We start from the raw sequence: 16874 nt of genomic DNA on the forward strand, positions 1-16874 counted from the left end.
ATGACTTGTTCTTCATACAAAACTATAAGCTATATTTATAGAGAGCAAAATCTAGAAAATCGAACTCGGATGGAAATGAGTTGAACCCTTACATAACAGTGTGAGTTCGAACCGCACTGGTTACTAATCTAACATTTAATCTAACAAAATTCATTGTTTGACAAAAAGAAAAACCAAAAACCAAAAACTAAGAGACGCGTGTCAAAAAATTACAAAAACATAAAGAAGACATGAAAATGACATCAGATCCACACATGTGAAGTTGTGAACCTCAACTTTGATCTTTATTTATTTCCAAAACCCAAGAGAAACATACCATCCAAGCATGATGCAGGTGCACTTGCATCCACTTCTGCAGTGGTCCTAATACATCCATTTCTTCTGACAATAATTCCAGACTTAATATTTTCCAAAATTTTAATCATACAATAATACTAGAATTATCGAAAAAAATCATCCATAGTTTCCAAAAAATAGAGGTAAGTGATGTAAACCTAAAGTAAATTTCAAAATAGAATGATAAATATTACACTCTCTTCAAATAATGTGACACTTGCATTTCATGTTTGACATCCTTACTTATTAAAAAGGAATTGTTTTTTTTTTTACTTCTTTTCATTTTTTGTCAATAATTCCCTCTTCTCATTTAATTCTTTATTAAGAAGTCGGAAATCCGAAATTGTGACTTCTTTCAAGATTGAGAAGAGAACTAAGTGGCTTTTCCATTGTATTGATTAAATTACAAATAAATTTAGAACTAATTACAAACTTTTAATAATGTATGACACTCACTTTCCCAACCTCTTTCCCCAGTTGAATCATCAAATCCAATCTCCTGTTATTTGCTGCTTCATCAAACTCTCACTATCTAATCACTTAGTACTACAGTCTAGTGGTATTTCTCTTCATTCATAAGTGAGAGGTCTAGATTTGAATCTCGCCACAGAAGAATTTGAACCACATTATTGCTAGCCCATTGTGAGATTAAGTCCACCCCCTCCCTCCCCCTTTAGACAATCTCCAACCGAAATGGTTAATTTATAATCTCGTCCAAAATTATAGCAGTACAAAAAAATATTTTTAAATGAACAGTGTTAGACCATATTCATATATCATCTCCAACCGAAAGGCTAAACATAGCCCCTTCAATAATTTATTAGTTTTAGCTTTGTACTTTAAATTTATGGGTTAATTTAATTAAACTAATGTGGATATTTTCAAATCTAGTTATTGAATTTGAAACAATTACTTAAACTGAGAGGGCTACACTTGGCTAGCGTGATGTCTCTTTGGCCAGATAATGGCTTGGTTGGCTCAATAGAATTATAGTCAAGCCATCAGTTGAAGATGAGTTTTAAAACAAATCAGGATTTTATTTTTATTTTGGACCTTTAACCCTCCTCATTGGAGAGGTCGAGCAGATAATACCAGTGAAAAAAAAAAAAAAAAAAAACCCTCACTATCCAAAGTTACATGCCCTCCAAAATAAAGGTACCAGGATCCTAGCCGTTCACTGCATTGACTGGTAGCACAAATCAAATCTTCACCCTCAAAAATTTACCAACAAACAATTCTCCCATAAGCCACAAACCAGACAGTCCAAGCCATTTGATCCGGAAGCCATAGAAGCCCCCGCGAGAGCACGATAACGCAAAAACAGAGCAAAACCCACGTTTCTCCTATCAATTTCGAACCAAGAACAACCAAAAAGTTAAAGCATTTCAAACCCTAGGAGGGGTCATGATCGTATGCTCCCAGGGGTAATCGCGGACGACGACACCATGATCAACACGGCCAACGGTATGATGCAAACGACTTCGTCTAGCAATGCTCAGTCGCCGGGCCTCAAGACCTATTTCAAAACCCCTGAGGGGAAGTACAAGCTTCACTACGAGAAGACGCATCCTTCGGGGCTCCTTCACTTCCCCAATGGCAAAACCGTCACTCAGGTGCACTTGATTTTCCGCCATTAATTTCCTTCGTTCCCCTTTTTAGGAATCTTGCTTTTTTGGGTAGCCATTTTTTGGGGTTTTCTTGGAAAGCTGTGAGCTTTTCTGCTTTTGGTAATGGAGATTGTTTAGGGTTTTTGCCAGTGGTTAAAGAAGCATGTGGCAGAACATTGAAGATTGGAATTTAATTTTCTGGGTTTTGTTTGTAGTGTGTAATTTTTGAAGTTAATTGTTCAAAGAAATGTTGAATGCTGGATATGTGAGGTGCTTCAAGAGCCAGTATTCGAAATCATTTATCCTACTTCAACATTTAATCTTCAAATGTTTTCGTCATTTCCATATTACGGTATATAAATTAAAAGCCTTCTGGGTTGTTGATTGTCAGGCAATACTAGCACAACTTAAGGACAAGCCTGCTCCATCAACCCCGACTGCGCCATCTTCAAGCTTCAGCACTGGCAGTGGCGTACGTTCGGCTGCAGCACGGTTTTTGGGTGGTGCTAATGGGAGCCGGGCGCTTAGTTTTGTTGGAGGGAATGGAGGGAGTAAGAGTGTCAGTGCAAGTAGTAGAGTTGGGTCTTTGGTGGCTTCCAGTTCGAATACTTCAACATCTACTTCGAATTTTGATGGGAAAGGGACTTACTTGATCTTCAATGTGGGGGATGCGATCTTCATCAGTGATTTAAATTCTCAAGACAAGGTATTTTAGGAGTGATTTTGTAGGTTTAGGCGCTGGGATTGGTTTATGATAGGTTTCTTGTGCATGTAGGATCCAATAAAGTCTATACATTTCAGTAATTCAAACCCTGTCTGCCACGCATTTGATCAAGACGCAAAGGATGGTCATGATTTGATTATTGGGTTGAGTTCTGGTGATGGTACAAATGTTTGCTTGCACTTGAAATCACAATCTTTTTATTTTATTTGGTATGAAGTTCAAATATTTTGAATGGTTGTATGTTTATCTTTGTAGTCTACTCAGTGTCACTGAGACAGCAATTGCAGGATGTTGGAAAGAAGCTTGTAGGTGCTCAGCATTATAATAAAGATGGCTCTGTTAGTAACAGGTAAGATTAACTCTCTCATATTTTAATGATTTGATGAATATTAATACAACTGTAAAAGTTTTACTCATTTTTAGCTTATCTACTGTAAAAGGATTATATATTTCAAAAACTGCATGAAACTAGAAGTAGATTAAATACATTCTTTATAGAAGGTTTGAACGTAATGGTTGTTTCTGTGATGTCGAATTGTTTAGAATAAGCTGCAGAGCTACCTACAATTTGTTCATTGATACAGTGTGGGTTGATATATTTGAATTTTTAAATTGGCTTTTGTAGAGATTAGAAAGTTGCTTAACTATCCAAAAAGGAAAATAGAGCATATAAGTGGCTGTGGATCTTAGTCTATCTCTGGTTTGGTAGGCTTCACATTGACCAGTATAATTTTCTCTCTACATGCAAGTTGGTGGTACTCTCTTGTTTCATCACTCTTGCAAGGACTGATTTCTTACTCTCACTTCGGCCAATTTCAGAAGTCCAATGTGGATTCTGGATCTTTTGGTTTCAAGAATGTTCTAGTAGAAGCTTGGCTGAGGCCCTTTTGATGCCTTATTGTACATTTTCGATCTTGTGTTTATAAAACAGTAGCTTACATCCCTGTATCCTATGATCTGGGGTCTAACTGAACTGATGAGTCCCTGTAACTTAGAGTATTGTGCATTTGTACTGATTTTTAGCTTGTGTGTCATTTCCTCAATGGGCATCATTTGAGAGCATTGTGACTCTTTGAGTTTCGTGGGTACTTTCATGGAGTAGCTTGATTAATACCTGTTTTCAACAGCCGTTGTACTAGTATTGCATGGGTTCCTGGTGGTGACGGTGCTTTTGTTGTCGCTCATGCCGATGGGAATCTGTATGTATATGAAAAGGCAAGCCTCTATTATTTGAAAATACTTTTCCCTAACTTTGCTTTTATGTTCCATGTGTTTGGGTAATTTGAGTGTATTTTTATTTATCTTTATTTCTTTCTAGAGCAAAGATGGGGCTGGTGATTCTTCATTCCCTATTATCAAAGATCCAGCTCAATTTTCAGTTTCCCATGCACGTTACAATAAGGTATTGAGTTATGTTCCCCATGTTATTTCTTCTGAACGTGGCTCTGCAAGTTTTTCTGTAATTTAAATAAGGCATGACATGCAGCTGTTCTGTCACCATGGTTATTTAAGACTTCTGACAGTTAATAGACTCTGTTTATCTTTCGATATCACAGCTTGTATCATATTCTAGGTGTAAATGTTTTTAGGTGCTGTGTTTTGGTTAATAATCGATAGTGTAGATTCCTATTCTAATACAGGCATTGTTTGAGACTTGTGAAACTCGGTCTTCAATCTGCTAGGCTGTTTTAACCTACAATGTTCTCAAATGTAAAGTTGTTCGTGCGCAACCTATCAGATTATTTAAGTTCTGTTTGGCGTCTATACAATTGTATGTGTATTTACGTAACAACTCTAGTATGTTCAGATGGGGTATTTGTACCATATTTTAGCAGTAGCTACTGAAGTTCATACATCAGGTGGGTTGACAGGAGTTTGCCTGCACATGCAAGTTCTATTCATACATCGGGTCATTGGCTGAAAATATGCTTATGTTCTCATCATGTCTGTTGAAGAGACCTATTTCCCTTGTGCAACACCAAGCAGGATAAAATTGGTGGTCCATCGTGTATTATTTATTTCTTCAAATCATATTTAGGGGTCTAGCCTCTAGTAAATCTCCATATGTTCGCCGGTTGAGATCTTACAGGCTTATGTGCAGTATACTGGAATATCACTATGGTTTCTAAATACTGCATTTGCATCAACATATGTCAGATAGTTACAAGGAAGAAATGTATATCTGAATTTCTTTTTCTGTTTCCGTCACCAACTACCATTTTTTCATTAACTTCCTGTTATGCGTATGCAGAGTAACCCATTTGCCAGATGGCATATCGGCCAAGGTTCAGTTAATAGTATTGCTTTCTCGACTGATGGGGCCTATTTAGCAACTGTTGGAAGAGATGGTATAATGTCAATACAATATTGTTTGCATTGTGCAATTGGTCTTTGCTTTCCTGGTTCTTCAAGGATCCTTCTATTCGTTAGGTTAGATACAAGCTAAATTTAATTACTGAATGCAGGTTATCTACGTGTTTTTGACTACTCAAAGGAGCAACTTATATGCGGTGGAAAAAGTTACTATGGTGCTCTCTTATGTTGCGCTTGGAGGTGTGCACCGTTACTGGTTTTCTATTGAAGCTCTTGCTGGTTTTTTAATCTGATCTTGTAAATTACCTATAAATTTTAAACTTCTTTTGTATTTGTCTCTTTCTGCATCAATATATTATTATACTTTTAAGATGATAATATGACTGATTACAATGCAACAGCATGGATGGAAAATACATACTCACAGGAGGCGAAGATGATTTAGTTCAAGTTTGGAGCATGGAAGATCGGAAAGTTGTAGCTTGGGGAGAGGGTCACAACTCTTGGGTTAGTTTCTTAAATAGCATTGTGCGTATTATAATTACCTGATTGTGGCTGGCTTACTTAGTTCTTACCGGATGATGTTGGCAGGTCAGTGGAGTGGCTTTTGATTCATATTGTTCATCACCAAATTCAGATGGCATGGGGGAAACTGTCATGTACCGGTTTGGTTCCGTCGGTCAGGTATCAGAAACTATTATGTCAAAAATTATGTATTTACATTCATAATCAGATAATCTCATGAATAAGAATGCCGTAATGCAATTGGTTGTAAATGAATATGTAAGATTGATGATGATCTTTTCTCTATAATTCTTGTTAGCGTTTTTGTTTATACTTTCCGTTTGACTGCAGGACACACAGTTGCTTCTGTGGGACCTGGAGATGGATGAGATTGTGGTGCCATTGCGACGATGCCCTCCTGGTGGCTCCCCCACATATAGTGCTGGAAGCCAGTCATCTCACTGGGACAATGCGCTTCCAGTGGGTACCCTGCAGCCTGCTCCAAGCATGCGAGATGTTCCAAAAATCTCACCGCTGGTTGCTCACCGGGTACACACTGAACCCCTCTCTGGCGTAATGTTTACCCAAGAATCCGTTCTCACTGTCTGCAGAGAGGGGCATATAAAAGTTTGGGTGAGACCCGGCGTTTCAGAAACCCAATCAAACAACTCAGCTGAATTAAGTACCAGCTCAAAGGAGAAGCCTTTGTCCTTTGTCAAGGTTGGCAGTTCGAGTTACAAGCAATGACCAGACTGTCATCAGACGAACCTAAACGATCTTCTCTTTTTATCTTTCGATTTTTTCTCCATCGGGTTACAGTTCTAGCTATTTGCCTGTGTGGCATTTTTCTCTTGTTGTCCAGTTGGTTTTTCCAGAAAAAAGCACTTTTGTGAGCGTAATCTGATTGGCATTGCCATGCAACCAACTGATTCTATTGTATAGACAAAAATGTCATTGAAGGCAGTAAGAGGTTGGGAGGGAGAAGCCCCCATTTGTAATTACGAAACGGCTTTTTGCTAGAATATATTTCCTGACCTACAGCAATAATATGATGTTTGATACGAAGAACAGAGGAAGACGTTTTGGTATTTTTTCACGAAAATTTTGATCACGAAACCATAAACGAAGGATGAGCCAAACTATGTATACAAAACAGTTAATGTACAACGCTTAACATGTGCTATATTTTGGGGCAGTTTACAGCCAGGCTTTCCTTTAGCATGCAGCGGTGGTATTCATGCATACAGAGGTAGGGCCATGAGTAAGTTCTGCACCTTCAGGTTCATTTTCCCGCTGTTGGGGATTCGTTTGTGTTTGTTGTGTATTCTGTGGTGATTGATTCGGTCGTGTCACCTCCTGAGAACCATGCTGTTGATTTGACTGCCGAGAACGCCATCTTCCCCTCCATCTCAAAGCCTCAACAATGATAGAGCTTCCACACATTGTAATTCCGAACCCTGAAAAGGTGGCGAGGAGAAGAGCCAGAACTGCCTGCATGTGAATCTGTGGACCGGACAAGAACATACAAACACCAATATTCAACAAGTGCATTCACACGACCGTCGGTGTTTTGATCAGTGGTTCTAAGCATTTGTAACCAAAATTTCGAAAACTTTCTCAAATTAAGCAGGGTCATCACATTATCAGGTTTACTTGCCAAATCCTACCACCGCTTGATTACTAGAACAACTCTTACCAATGAATAAAGTAGATGTGCTGCAATAACGACCAGTGCAAACTGTGTAGTTGCATAAATCCAGACATATCTTCTTCTCACTGTGCACGAATTTCTACGTCAGTATAACAGAAAGATCGTTCTCTTGGTTCTACTGAAAGGAAAATCGCTGAATGCATGCTACGCAAAATATTTGCATGAACAAAGAATTTCAAAGTTATCTTACCCATTGTGGTCGATGTCATGGATGCCAGAAGACCCAAAATGCAGGAAAAAGGAAGAGACAGAGTGATTGCGTGTGATCCCATTTTCCCCACCTGTCCATGTGATTTGATTAGAATTTGAAAGGCTAAGAAAGAAAAGCATAACGAAGTTGCACGACGTACCAGAAGCTGCTCCAGAAGACAGAAGTAAGCAAGCATGCTGACTATGGCAAGGATGGGAACATCCTGCCAAGCCCTGACAAAATTTGTATAAACTGTTAGTTATACCATACTATGAGGTGGTACCGAACGCAATAAGAAAATAAACCCGCACAATAAAGACACTGCAAGCGCAGAAATTTTCGCTTCCTGAGCATTATATCAGTTGAAAATTTTCAACTTGCCTATATTGAGTAACCTCAGCCTGCTGTGCTCTACTTGCTCGAAAATTAACAGCCTGAGAATTTTGAATTCGTAGAAGTGTGACCGGTAGGTTCTGAACATCTTCTCCGCACACATCGCATGTTTTATTACCCTTAATGCTGAACCATTTTACAGCACATTTTTGGTGGGCAAGAGCAAGGTCGCCTTTACAGCTGCATTCCATCTTGAGGGTGTCGGCATCTTCACCCAGCTCAACTAAGCAAATTCGACAAACAGCTTCTTCTTCAGCAATATCTTCACCACCATCATCACTTCCATCTGAACCACGAAACTAAGATAAGGCATAGGTTGGTTATCACAAGTTACAAAACTAGGGTCAAAGGTAGCTAGAATCTGAAAATACAGACAATTAGCATAACATGGTACTCAGGTGCATTCGCAAAGGAATAGAAGAGGTTTTTTGTCGATATGGACAAAGACAATTAGAAGCAGAACTTACTAGTGACATTTATTGGGGATGTGCTTGATGTAGTTGTGACAGTCCTCTCAGCCACTCGTGGCGTGGTTGGAATTACACGAATGACACTGCCTGCATATATACTTCCATCTTTCTTAATCGCAGGAACTGAACGTGAGCGGCTAATAGGTCGTTGGGCCTCTGCTTTCTACAAAGTCAAGAACCAGGTGGAACAGCAGAAAAAGATATCTGACAAAATACGTTCAACAAGTAGACGCACCCCAATGCCATCTCTGGATGCAGAGCTCAAGGCTTGAAGTGATAGTTCTATGAGAAGTAACTCATGGAAGTAATTTTAAAAGCAACAAACGTCTCAAACATCATAAAATGAAAGGGCAGTACAACCCACTGTAGGATTCAAACGGATAGAGGAGAGAATAGGAGGAAATGTTTAGCCTCCGCTTAAAAAATGTGTTGCACCGAAGGACAACTTACGCTGCTAATCAGTCTATAAAACTAAATATTATATCGTATCAACTGTTATTAACACCCGCTTCATTTATTCTCTAAGTCATCAAGAACCAAGGCGAAAAGGTTGTCTTTCTGGTCTAATTGATATTTTCAGTAGAAGCAGTACAAGAAGTTAAGGGGGGAAGTCAGGGAACCCATCATAAAGACGGTGCACTGCCACCAGACCATGCAACATTGAGGAAACCAAATGACTGTAAACATATACAACAAACTTACACACATTAAAAGCACAAGACTTCAAATTGTATTTAAAAAATTTTGTTATTATAAGATTTCTGTAAACTATGGTCAACTTGAATTCTTCTCAACAAAACAGTTATTGTCAAACTAACAAGTGATAGATACTCACCAGATCAATTGTGTTCCTGCCATGCATAGACTCTAGATTTGAGTGAGCAATTGGAGTTGCAGGCAAGGATGATCCGGTTTTCGTCCTGGGAGTTAAAAGCATTGCAAAGGACCAGGCCCTTGGAGTTGAAGGCTTCTCACGTGTCCCTGCAGGCAAGCCTCCTAGTGCTCGAGCGGCAGCCTTCTCAATATCCGAAGTGGTGTTCCAATTTTTGAAACTTAGTCTTGGAAGGAGGCTTCTTTTTGTGGTCGATTTAGTTTTTGACGACGAGGGACCTGGGGACTCATTGATTTTAGCTAAACTAGGGCTGGGTAATGGGGAGAAATTTACTCTTTTGGGAGTGGGGCTCGGCGTTGGGGGCATGTTTATTCTCACAAAATTCTCTTTGGCATCCTCAAGAGTTCTTGAAGGTATCTGTAAGACGAGGTTCTGTCGTCTCCACAGATGGCCAGGAGGTGCTTCTTCAATTATCTCAGTGGAAACTCCATCCTGTGGAAAAAGAAAGATCATCCAGGATCAGCAAAACACAATAAAGCATTCTACAAACATGATCAACTACTACTTATACACCAATATCAGACAAGCACATGTATCATGCACAACAACATAAGATGTGAAAATTGAAGAACTAGAACTAGAAAGGTAAGTTCTTTTTTACCAAAAAATTAAGAAAAAAAATATGGAAATATAACACGAAAACAATAACAGCATAAACCCTGACTAGTTCTAAGAGTTTCATAGTTATACAGATACCAACTTAGTATTGAAAATATGATTAATGGCAGTTTAAGCATGCATTAACCCAATTTATGTAAAAAGGAACAAGAAATTAAAGGAACAAAACCTAATACGAAGTCAAAATTTCATAATTCACAAACAAACATCTGACAAAATCATCAAATGAATTGAATCAACTAGTAAGGAAAATGGAAAGCAGGAAAACGAATATATAAGAACAACGCATGAACGAATTTTCAACAAAAAATGGGACACCATGTAGGTTGAAGGCTCAGCTTCGTTGGTGAAAATGCCGCCACCGTTTTTAGCAAAGGTTCCATCTTCAGTCGCCATAGCTCAAAGGCCACTGCTACAGGTTCTGCAAAACCACTAAAACCCAGTAGAGAGAAAAGGTAGAGGAGCTGGAAAAACAGAGAGGTGTGTTTACGTTAACTCTTGAAGTGGCAGCTGAGAGAGAGAAAGAGAAGGCAGCTGAGAGTCTCTCTCCTCAGACTGAGTCTCGAGCAATTCAAGGGCCCCCAGTTACTGCAATGGAGACGGGGAGGGAAGAAATTGTTTAGCATGCCGGTAACATGCCTAGGTAAAGTATTCAATTTTTTTTTTTTTTCAACTATTCAACTACTTGTATTAAGAATAAAAATATCCGACGTAAAGTAAGAGTGACTGCAATTAAAGAAAAGATGAGAGAAAATTGATAGGAGCATATTTATGCGACTTAATTGGCTTGTTCTCATGCATTTACGTTGTGTTTCTTTAGTTATTTTAGTCCTTTATGCCATTTTCGTGTGTTTCTAGGTTCATATGGCTAAGGAAGCAAAAAGAAGCAATTTGGAGCATTCTAGAGCATTTTTGGGCCAAGATTGGATAGTGCAAGCATGGAGGCATGAGGATGGACGAATTTGAAGGCTTGAATTCAGTTAGGGAGCTGCAAGGGGGCCTAAAAACCTTATTTCTAGAAGGCTTTATCTATTCACACATGGTGCCTAATTCCTACCTTGTCCTAGCCGTCCTACCTTGTCTCTTAGCCGTCCTACCTTGTCTCCTAGCCATCCTAGCTTGTCTCCTAGCCGTCCTAGCTTGTCACTAGCCGTCCTACCTTGTCTCCTAGCCGTCCTAGCTTGTCTCCTAGCCGTCCTAGCTTGTCACTAGCCGTCCTACCTTGTCACTAGCCGTCCTACCTTGTCTCCTAGCCGTCCTAGCTTGTCACTAGCCGTCCTAGCTTGTCACTAGCCGTCCTACCTTGTCTCCTAGCTGTCCTACCTTGTCTCCTAGCCGTCCTAGCTTGTCACTAGCCGTCCTACCTTGTCTCCTAGCCGTCCTACCTTGTCTCCTAGCCGTCCTAGCTTGTCACTAGCCGTCCTAGCTTGTCTCCTAGCCGTCCTAGCTTGTCTCCTAGCCGTCCTAGCTTGTCACTAGCCGTCCTACCTTGTCCAAGCTACACACATATATCCTTTAAGTGTTTCATGTATAGAATTTCTGGTACAAAAAACCTTTTGGTTTCAACTAAGTTCAAAACCTTTCCTAGCCCTATAAATAAGGCTTTGCAGCAAGGCACTAAGGGGATCACTCATTCATTCAATTTTCGTCCATTCATCTATCCTCCATCCAATTCCATAATCCCTGATCCTAAAACACATCCCAACCATCCCATCCACCTTTGTGCCGTAGCAAGGAGAAAGAAGGAAAGACTCTTGGATGCTCAAGCTTCGTCGTTGGTGCATTCTAGGTGTAATTCGTTTTATGATTTCAATGTTTAATTTATTTTCCTTTCATTTTGCTATGAACATGAGTGGCTAAAACCCTATTGGTTAGGGGTGATTTCGAAGCCATAACTATGTGTGCAAGTTGATTTGATAAATTCCAGTTATGAGTTCTTGAATCGTGAATGCAATTGGCTTAACTGTGCGAGTAATAACGTATTTGTGTTTGTTAATTAGGGGTCGACACTTAATTGGCTTGCATGAATATGATGCTAGAATATAAGTTTGTTTCACATAATTGTCACACACTTATATTCACAAGTAGTGAAGGTTGCTAGTCACAATCGCGTTAAGTTCAATTCCTAGCATAAGTGTCATGATGTCATAGTCACAAGTGCTTTGTCAATGCTTATAGTTTTCATTGAATGTAATGATCTTTGATTGTATCTTTATTATGATGTCATGTAAGGAACTTTTGAAGAATGCTTTGGGTTGTCGTATGATGTCATCCAATTCAATAACACAAGGAAAACTTGAGAATTAACTAGTGATGTCACGGTTAATTTGGGGCATTGTCATTCATAATTCTATGAAGGAATAACTAGAAATCGAGTCATTTGCATACTTGTCATGTGTGGAGAAAGAACCCCTAACTAGTCCATCATCCATTAAAAACCCCAAAAAACGTTTCAAAATCAGTTTTACTTTGCAATCTATTTTCTCAACTTTAATTTCGTCCAAATCAAATCCCCCTTTACTTTGAAGTCTCAATTTAGTTAGAAATTGTTTTGGTTCATGTTTTTAAGTGTTTTGAGTCAAGTTTTCAACCAATTTCGTCCAAATTAGTGTAGGTGCTCATAACTGCCCAGAAAGTGGTTTTTAGGCAGTTTTGAGTCTTCTAGTTGCTGTTTTGAGTTTTTGTTTTGTTTTAGTGTTTTAACTTTGGTTTTTCATTCTTTGAGTCCAAATTAGTGTTTTTAACTTTGTTTTGGAGTTCTTAGGTCAGTTTTCAAGAGTTTAGCAATCCCTCCTAATCCCCGGTTTTGAACGATCCCTACTTATATACTTTGCTACAATTGTCAGAAGAGGGTTTAATTTGTGTGCTTAATATATTTTGCATCAAAAATCGGTTAAGATAGTTTGAACACGTAAACCGAAGACTTACAGATTCTTAACTTAGCAGATGCAACTATGAGACGAAAGTTCAGAGCAAAGGGGGTAGAGTAAAACTTAGGAAGACTTGAAAAGAGGCTTTAAAGAGATATGTAGTACCTGGAGCTAACGGAAGATGGTCGCAAAAACCAAACACAGTGGTCTTCTAGGATTCATACAGCCGATCCCACTCAGTGGGATAAGGCTTGATTGTTGTCATTATATCCAACCACTTGTTGCCGAAACAAAGATCTCTCAGAGAAGGGAGGGAAGGGAATAGGAAAGATGGTTCGACATCGGCAACAAAGAGTAATGCTAGGTAGATCAACTTTTTTAAACCAAATTTATAAATCATATGATGTGTTACAAATAAAAAATAAAAACGTTAATCAACATAACTTACTATCTGTATCCATATTACGATTAATTAAACGATCAATATCTCTTTAAACCAAAATTTACTACCTAAACTTTGATGTTTTTGTCTTTGTTAGCTATCTGAACTAATAAAATTTACAGCCTTCAAGTTCATTAAGGCCTTGTGAACTGAAAATATTTTATTCAAATGTCAAGCAAAAAGAGGGTACACAAATATAAGAAACTCCACGATCATCGAATTCTTGTTCCTAAATCCTAAAAAATTGAAATCAAACGGAAAACCTTACATGAATCGATTAATACCTTAGTTAGAGGATTGAAAACTTCAAAATCACAATTCATTGGTCAAAGAGAGTTTGTTTTTCTTTTTGGAAGTTTCTTAAGGTTTTAGTCAGAATGAACATAGGATAAATATTGCATGATAGTAGAGTTTGATTTAACTACTATTAGGTATCAAACCCGCACGCACATATATTTGAAAACTCAGTTGCAATTTGTCCTAGGATTAGATACTCTTTTTATTTTATGTCTTTGTTAAAGTCAAAATACAAAATGATTCTTTCAAGTACTGGTTCAGGTTTATCCTCCAATTTTTTAATGTGGCACTTTGGCCAGTATCAACCTCGTTGTATACATAAATTATAATATCTACATATATATATATAAGGGGCTAGAGGATTATGACTAGTTTTTCACATATTTTTTAATACATTTTAATTTTTGAAGAATCTGAATCCTCTATCTTTTAACCTATCATTAAAAAATTATTTAAAAAAAATAAAAATTGAGATAATTCAAAATAATTAAGACATTTAGTTATAGTGAAGACAATTGGGGAATACATTTTGCTAAAATGACTCCTATTAAATATAATAATCATATGGTTTTGAATTTCGATAATTTTTTGTAGAGATAAACTTTGAAAAAACTATAATATCGTTGGAATACATTATCGAGTTAGGCACTAACAAATTGTGTGTTAAAAAATGTGGCCCCCATCCTTACGCATATATCACGCCAGAATATAATGAAAGCTTAGTCTCCACCGCTCTTTTGGTCAAAGAAAATATTAGAACTTGTTGCTTCTGGTAGAAGTGTTCGATCTGGCTTGAAAAGAACTTGGAAATCTTAATGCATGTGACCACACACCACCCAATTAGGTTACTCAGTGATCGGAATCCAGTGGTCGCTGTATTGCACTTTGTGAAATGCAATATATGGAGAACCTTGTCAAAATGTTATGATAATAATTGACAAGTTTGTTTTTGTGCGTGCTAGCCGAGTGCAACTTGCTCTTGGTTTGATTTGGGTTGGTTTGGTCCCGTATTTTATTTAGTGGTAGTGACCCGCTTACCTGCCACTTTGTGAGTGCTACATCAACTAGGTAGGTATGTGTAAAAAGTTTGGATAACTCTAGGATGGTCGTCCACGATTGGGTGAGCGATTGTCCGCTGCTAATACATTATATTGTGAAATCCATGTACATCGATGGTACTCACAAACATGGACGTGGAAATTTTTTTCCTACTTCCTAACACTCCCTATCCGAGTTTAACATGTCACATCCCGGCCCGGGACAGATCACTTCCCGGGCCCGCTCCACCACCGTAGCACGATATTGTCCGCTTTGGGCTTACCATTCCCTCACGGTTTTGTTTTTGGGAACTCACGAGCAACTTCCCAGTGGGTCACCCATCATGGGATTGCTCTAGCCCCCTTCTCACTTAACTTCGGAGTTCCTACGGAACCCGAAGCCAGTGAGCTCCCAAAAGGCCTCGTGCTAGGTAAGGATGAGAATATACATTTAAGGATCACACCCCTGGGCGATGTGGGATGTCACAATCCACCCCCCTTTAGGGGCCCGACGTCCTCGTCGGCACACACGCGACCAGGGTTAGGCTCTGATACCAATTGTCACATCCCGGCCCGGGGCAGATCACTTCTCGGGCCCGCTCCACCACCGTAGCACGATATTGTCCGCTTTAGGCTTACCATTCCCTCACGGTTTTGTTTTTGAGAACTCACGAACAACTTCCCAGTGGGTCACCCATCATGGGATTGCTCTAGCCCCCTTCTCGCTTAACTTCGGAGTTCCTACGGAACCCGAAGCCAGTGAGCTCCCAAAAGGCCTCGTGCTAGGTAAGGATGAGAATATACATTTAAGGATCACACCCCTGGGCGATGTGGGATGTCACATAACATCACTACCTTGAAGGCTAGGCTTTTCAATTTAGGTTGTTAAGTTCTCACAAAAATTATGGTGAAAACCCGATTCACTCCAAATCCCTCATATATATGACAATTTCCTAACGAGCTAATGCTAAGAGATTTCACAAATGAACCTACTATAGATCCGTATACGCTCTTAATTTCTGGCAATCAAGTATGCTTTTGTGGTTAATCTTATTGTGAACAATACTTGGTACACAAAAAAAAAAATTCTCAAATTTAATGATTAAAAGGAATGATATATAGGATTTTTTTTTTTTTTTTTTTTTGTTTTTTTTAACAAACGTATTACTATACTAAGGAGAAGGTAGTGGGCTTAACCTCATAATGACTTAGTAATAATGTGGTTCAAATTCGCCTTTAGTAAGAATCAAACCTAAAATCTCTCATTTACAAATGAAGAAGAATACCACTAGTACTATGCGACAGATATATAGGTTTTCAGAATGCAGGATCAACTTCCTAATCTATATCCTACTAATATTATTCCCAATTAATATTAATGGGTTTTGTGATTGGGGCAAGGAAACATGTTTCTAAAAACTGTTCTTGAGTCCAAGCCTACTAAGCTTATGAAATCTATCTAGTTTTAGGCCCAATGACTCATCTTATGGTACCAACTTGAGTCCATTTCTGGTTATAAAAAGGGAAAATGGTATTTCCACCAATAGGCAATGGTATATAAAGATCATACAACTTTCATTTACCACTTGGTACTACGGTCTAGGTATTCCTCTTCACTTGTATGTGAGAGGTTTTATGTTCGATTCTAGCCAAAGGTAAATTTGAACCACATTATTGCGAACCTATTGTAAGGTTAAGCCCATCCTTACCCTGCCCACCCTACCTCGCCCCCATAGGGGTATACTATCATTTGTTCAACAGAACAAAAATGGCATGGTACTAATTTGTAATCGGGTGAGGCTGATTGAAGTGGAGGTGACTTAAAATGGGGAGGAATTTGATTGGGAAGATTCGTAATTCATATTTTAATTGAAGTTATTTACTAAAATATCTGGAATTAAACATGAATCTTCATAATCTTATACAAGTTGTTCAGTAATTCACCTAACATAAATTAAAAATAAATTTGACCTAAAATGTCATTGCTCTAAATAAGTTAATATGTATAATAGTTAATGGACAAGCTTGGAAAATAGAAATAGAGAGCGTATAATGGGTAGAAAATGGATTCATGTGAGCTGGTTCTCTAGGAATTAAAATACTACCTCTCACCCAAAAAATAAATTTCTCCAAAAGATAATACTGGAGATACCAAATTTTTAAATCAATTTTACAAACCAAGTGATGTGTCACTTATTGGAAATAAGCACGTTAATCAACACTTAAGTAATAATACAATCATCAACTTTCACATCATTTGGTTTACAAATTTGATCTTCCTAACATTACCTCCAAAAAAAAATATAAAGTTGAATTATTGCGACCCTACTTGTGGTCTCATTCTCATATAATTGATCAACACCATGAGTGCTCCGTAATCATAATCCAACTGTTTACTTAGATTAACGGATAACTAAGCATAAGAAGCTCTATTTATAGGCTTACATGATAGTGTCGGAAAATATTAATA

The 16874-nt window shown here is 38.3% G+C and overlaps 2 protein-coding genes across 2 annotated transcripts; one reads left to right on the forward strand and one right to left on the reverse strand.

The window, feature by feature from the left end:
• Positions 1-1599: 1599 nt before the first annotated feature.
• Positions 1600-6525, forward strand: LOC137746044 (probable catabolite repression protein creC). Its single transcript, XM_068486094.1, has 11 exons — positions 1600-1949; positions 2335-2649; positions 2719-2827; positions 2923-3016; positions 3795-3882; positions 3986-4069; positions 4919-5015; positions 5133-5220; positions 5382-5487; positions 5572-5664; positions 5836-6525. The coding sequence occupies exons 1-11, from the start codon at positions 1749-1751 to the stop codon at positions 6229-6231; spliced, it is 1671 nt and encodes a 556-aa protein (XP_068342195.1). The 5' UTR covers positions 1600-1748; the 3' UTR covers positions 6232-6525.
• A 32-nt stretch (positions 6526-6557) lies between these two features.
• Positions 6558-10328, reverse strand: LOC137746045 (uncharacterized). Its single transcript, XM_068486095.1, has 8 exons — positions 10077-10328; positions 9084-9572; positions 8246-8411; positions 7767-8064; positions 7546-7618; positions 7386-7476; positions 7181-7260; positions 6558-6987 (listed from the first exon to the last, which is right to left on the reverse strand). The coding sequence occupies exons 1-8, from the start codon at positions 10152-10154 to the stop codon at positions 6700-6702; spliced, it is 1563 nt and encodes a 520-aa protein (XP_068342196.1). The 5' UTR covers positions 10155-10328; the 3' UTR covers positions 6558-6699.
• Positions 10329-16874: the final 6546 nt, after the last annotated feature.

Source organism: Pyrus communis, chromosome 9 (assembly GCF_963583255.1).
Source record: "Pyrus communis chromosome 9, drPyrComm1.1, whole genome shotgun sequence".
NCBI classification, from domain to species: Eukaryota; Viridiplantae; Streptophyta; class Magnoliopsida; order Rosales; family Rosaceae; genus Pyrus; species Pyrus communis.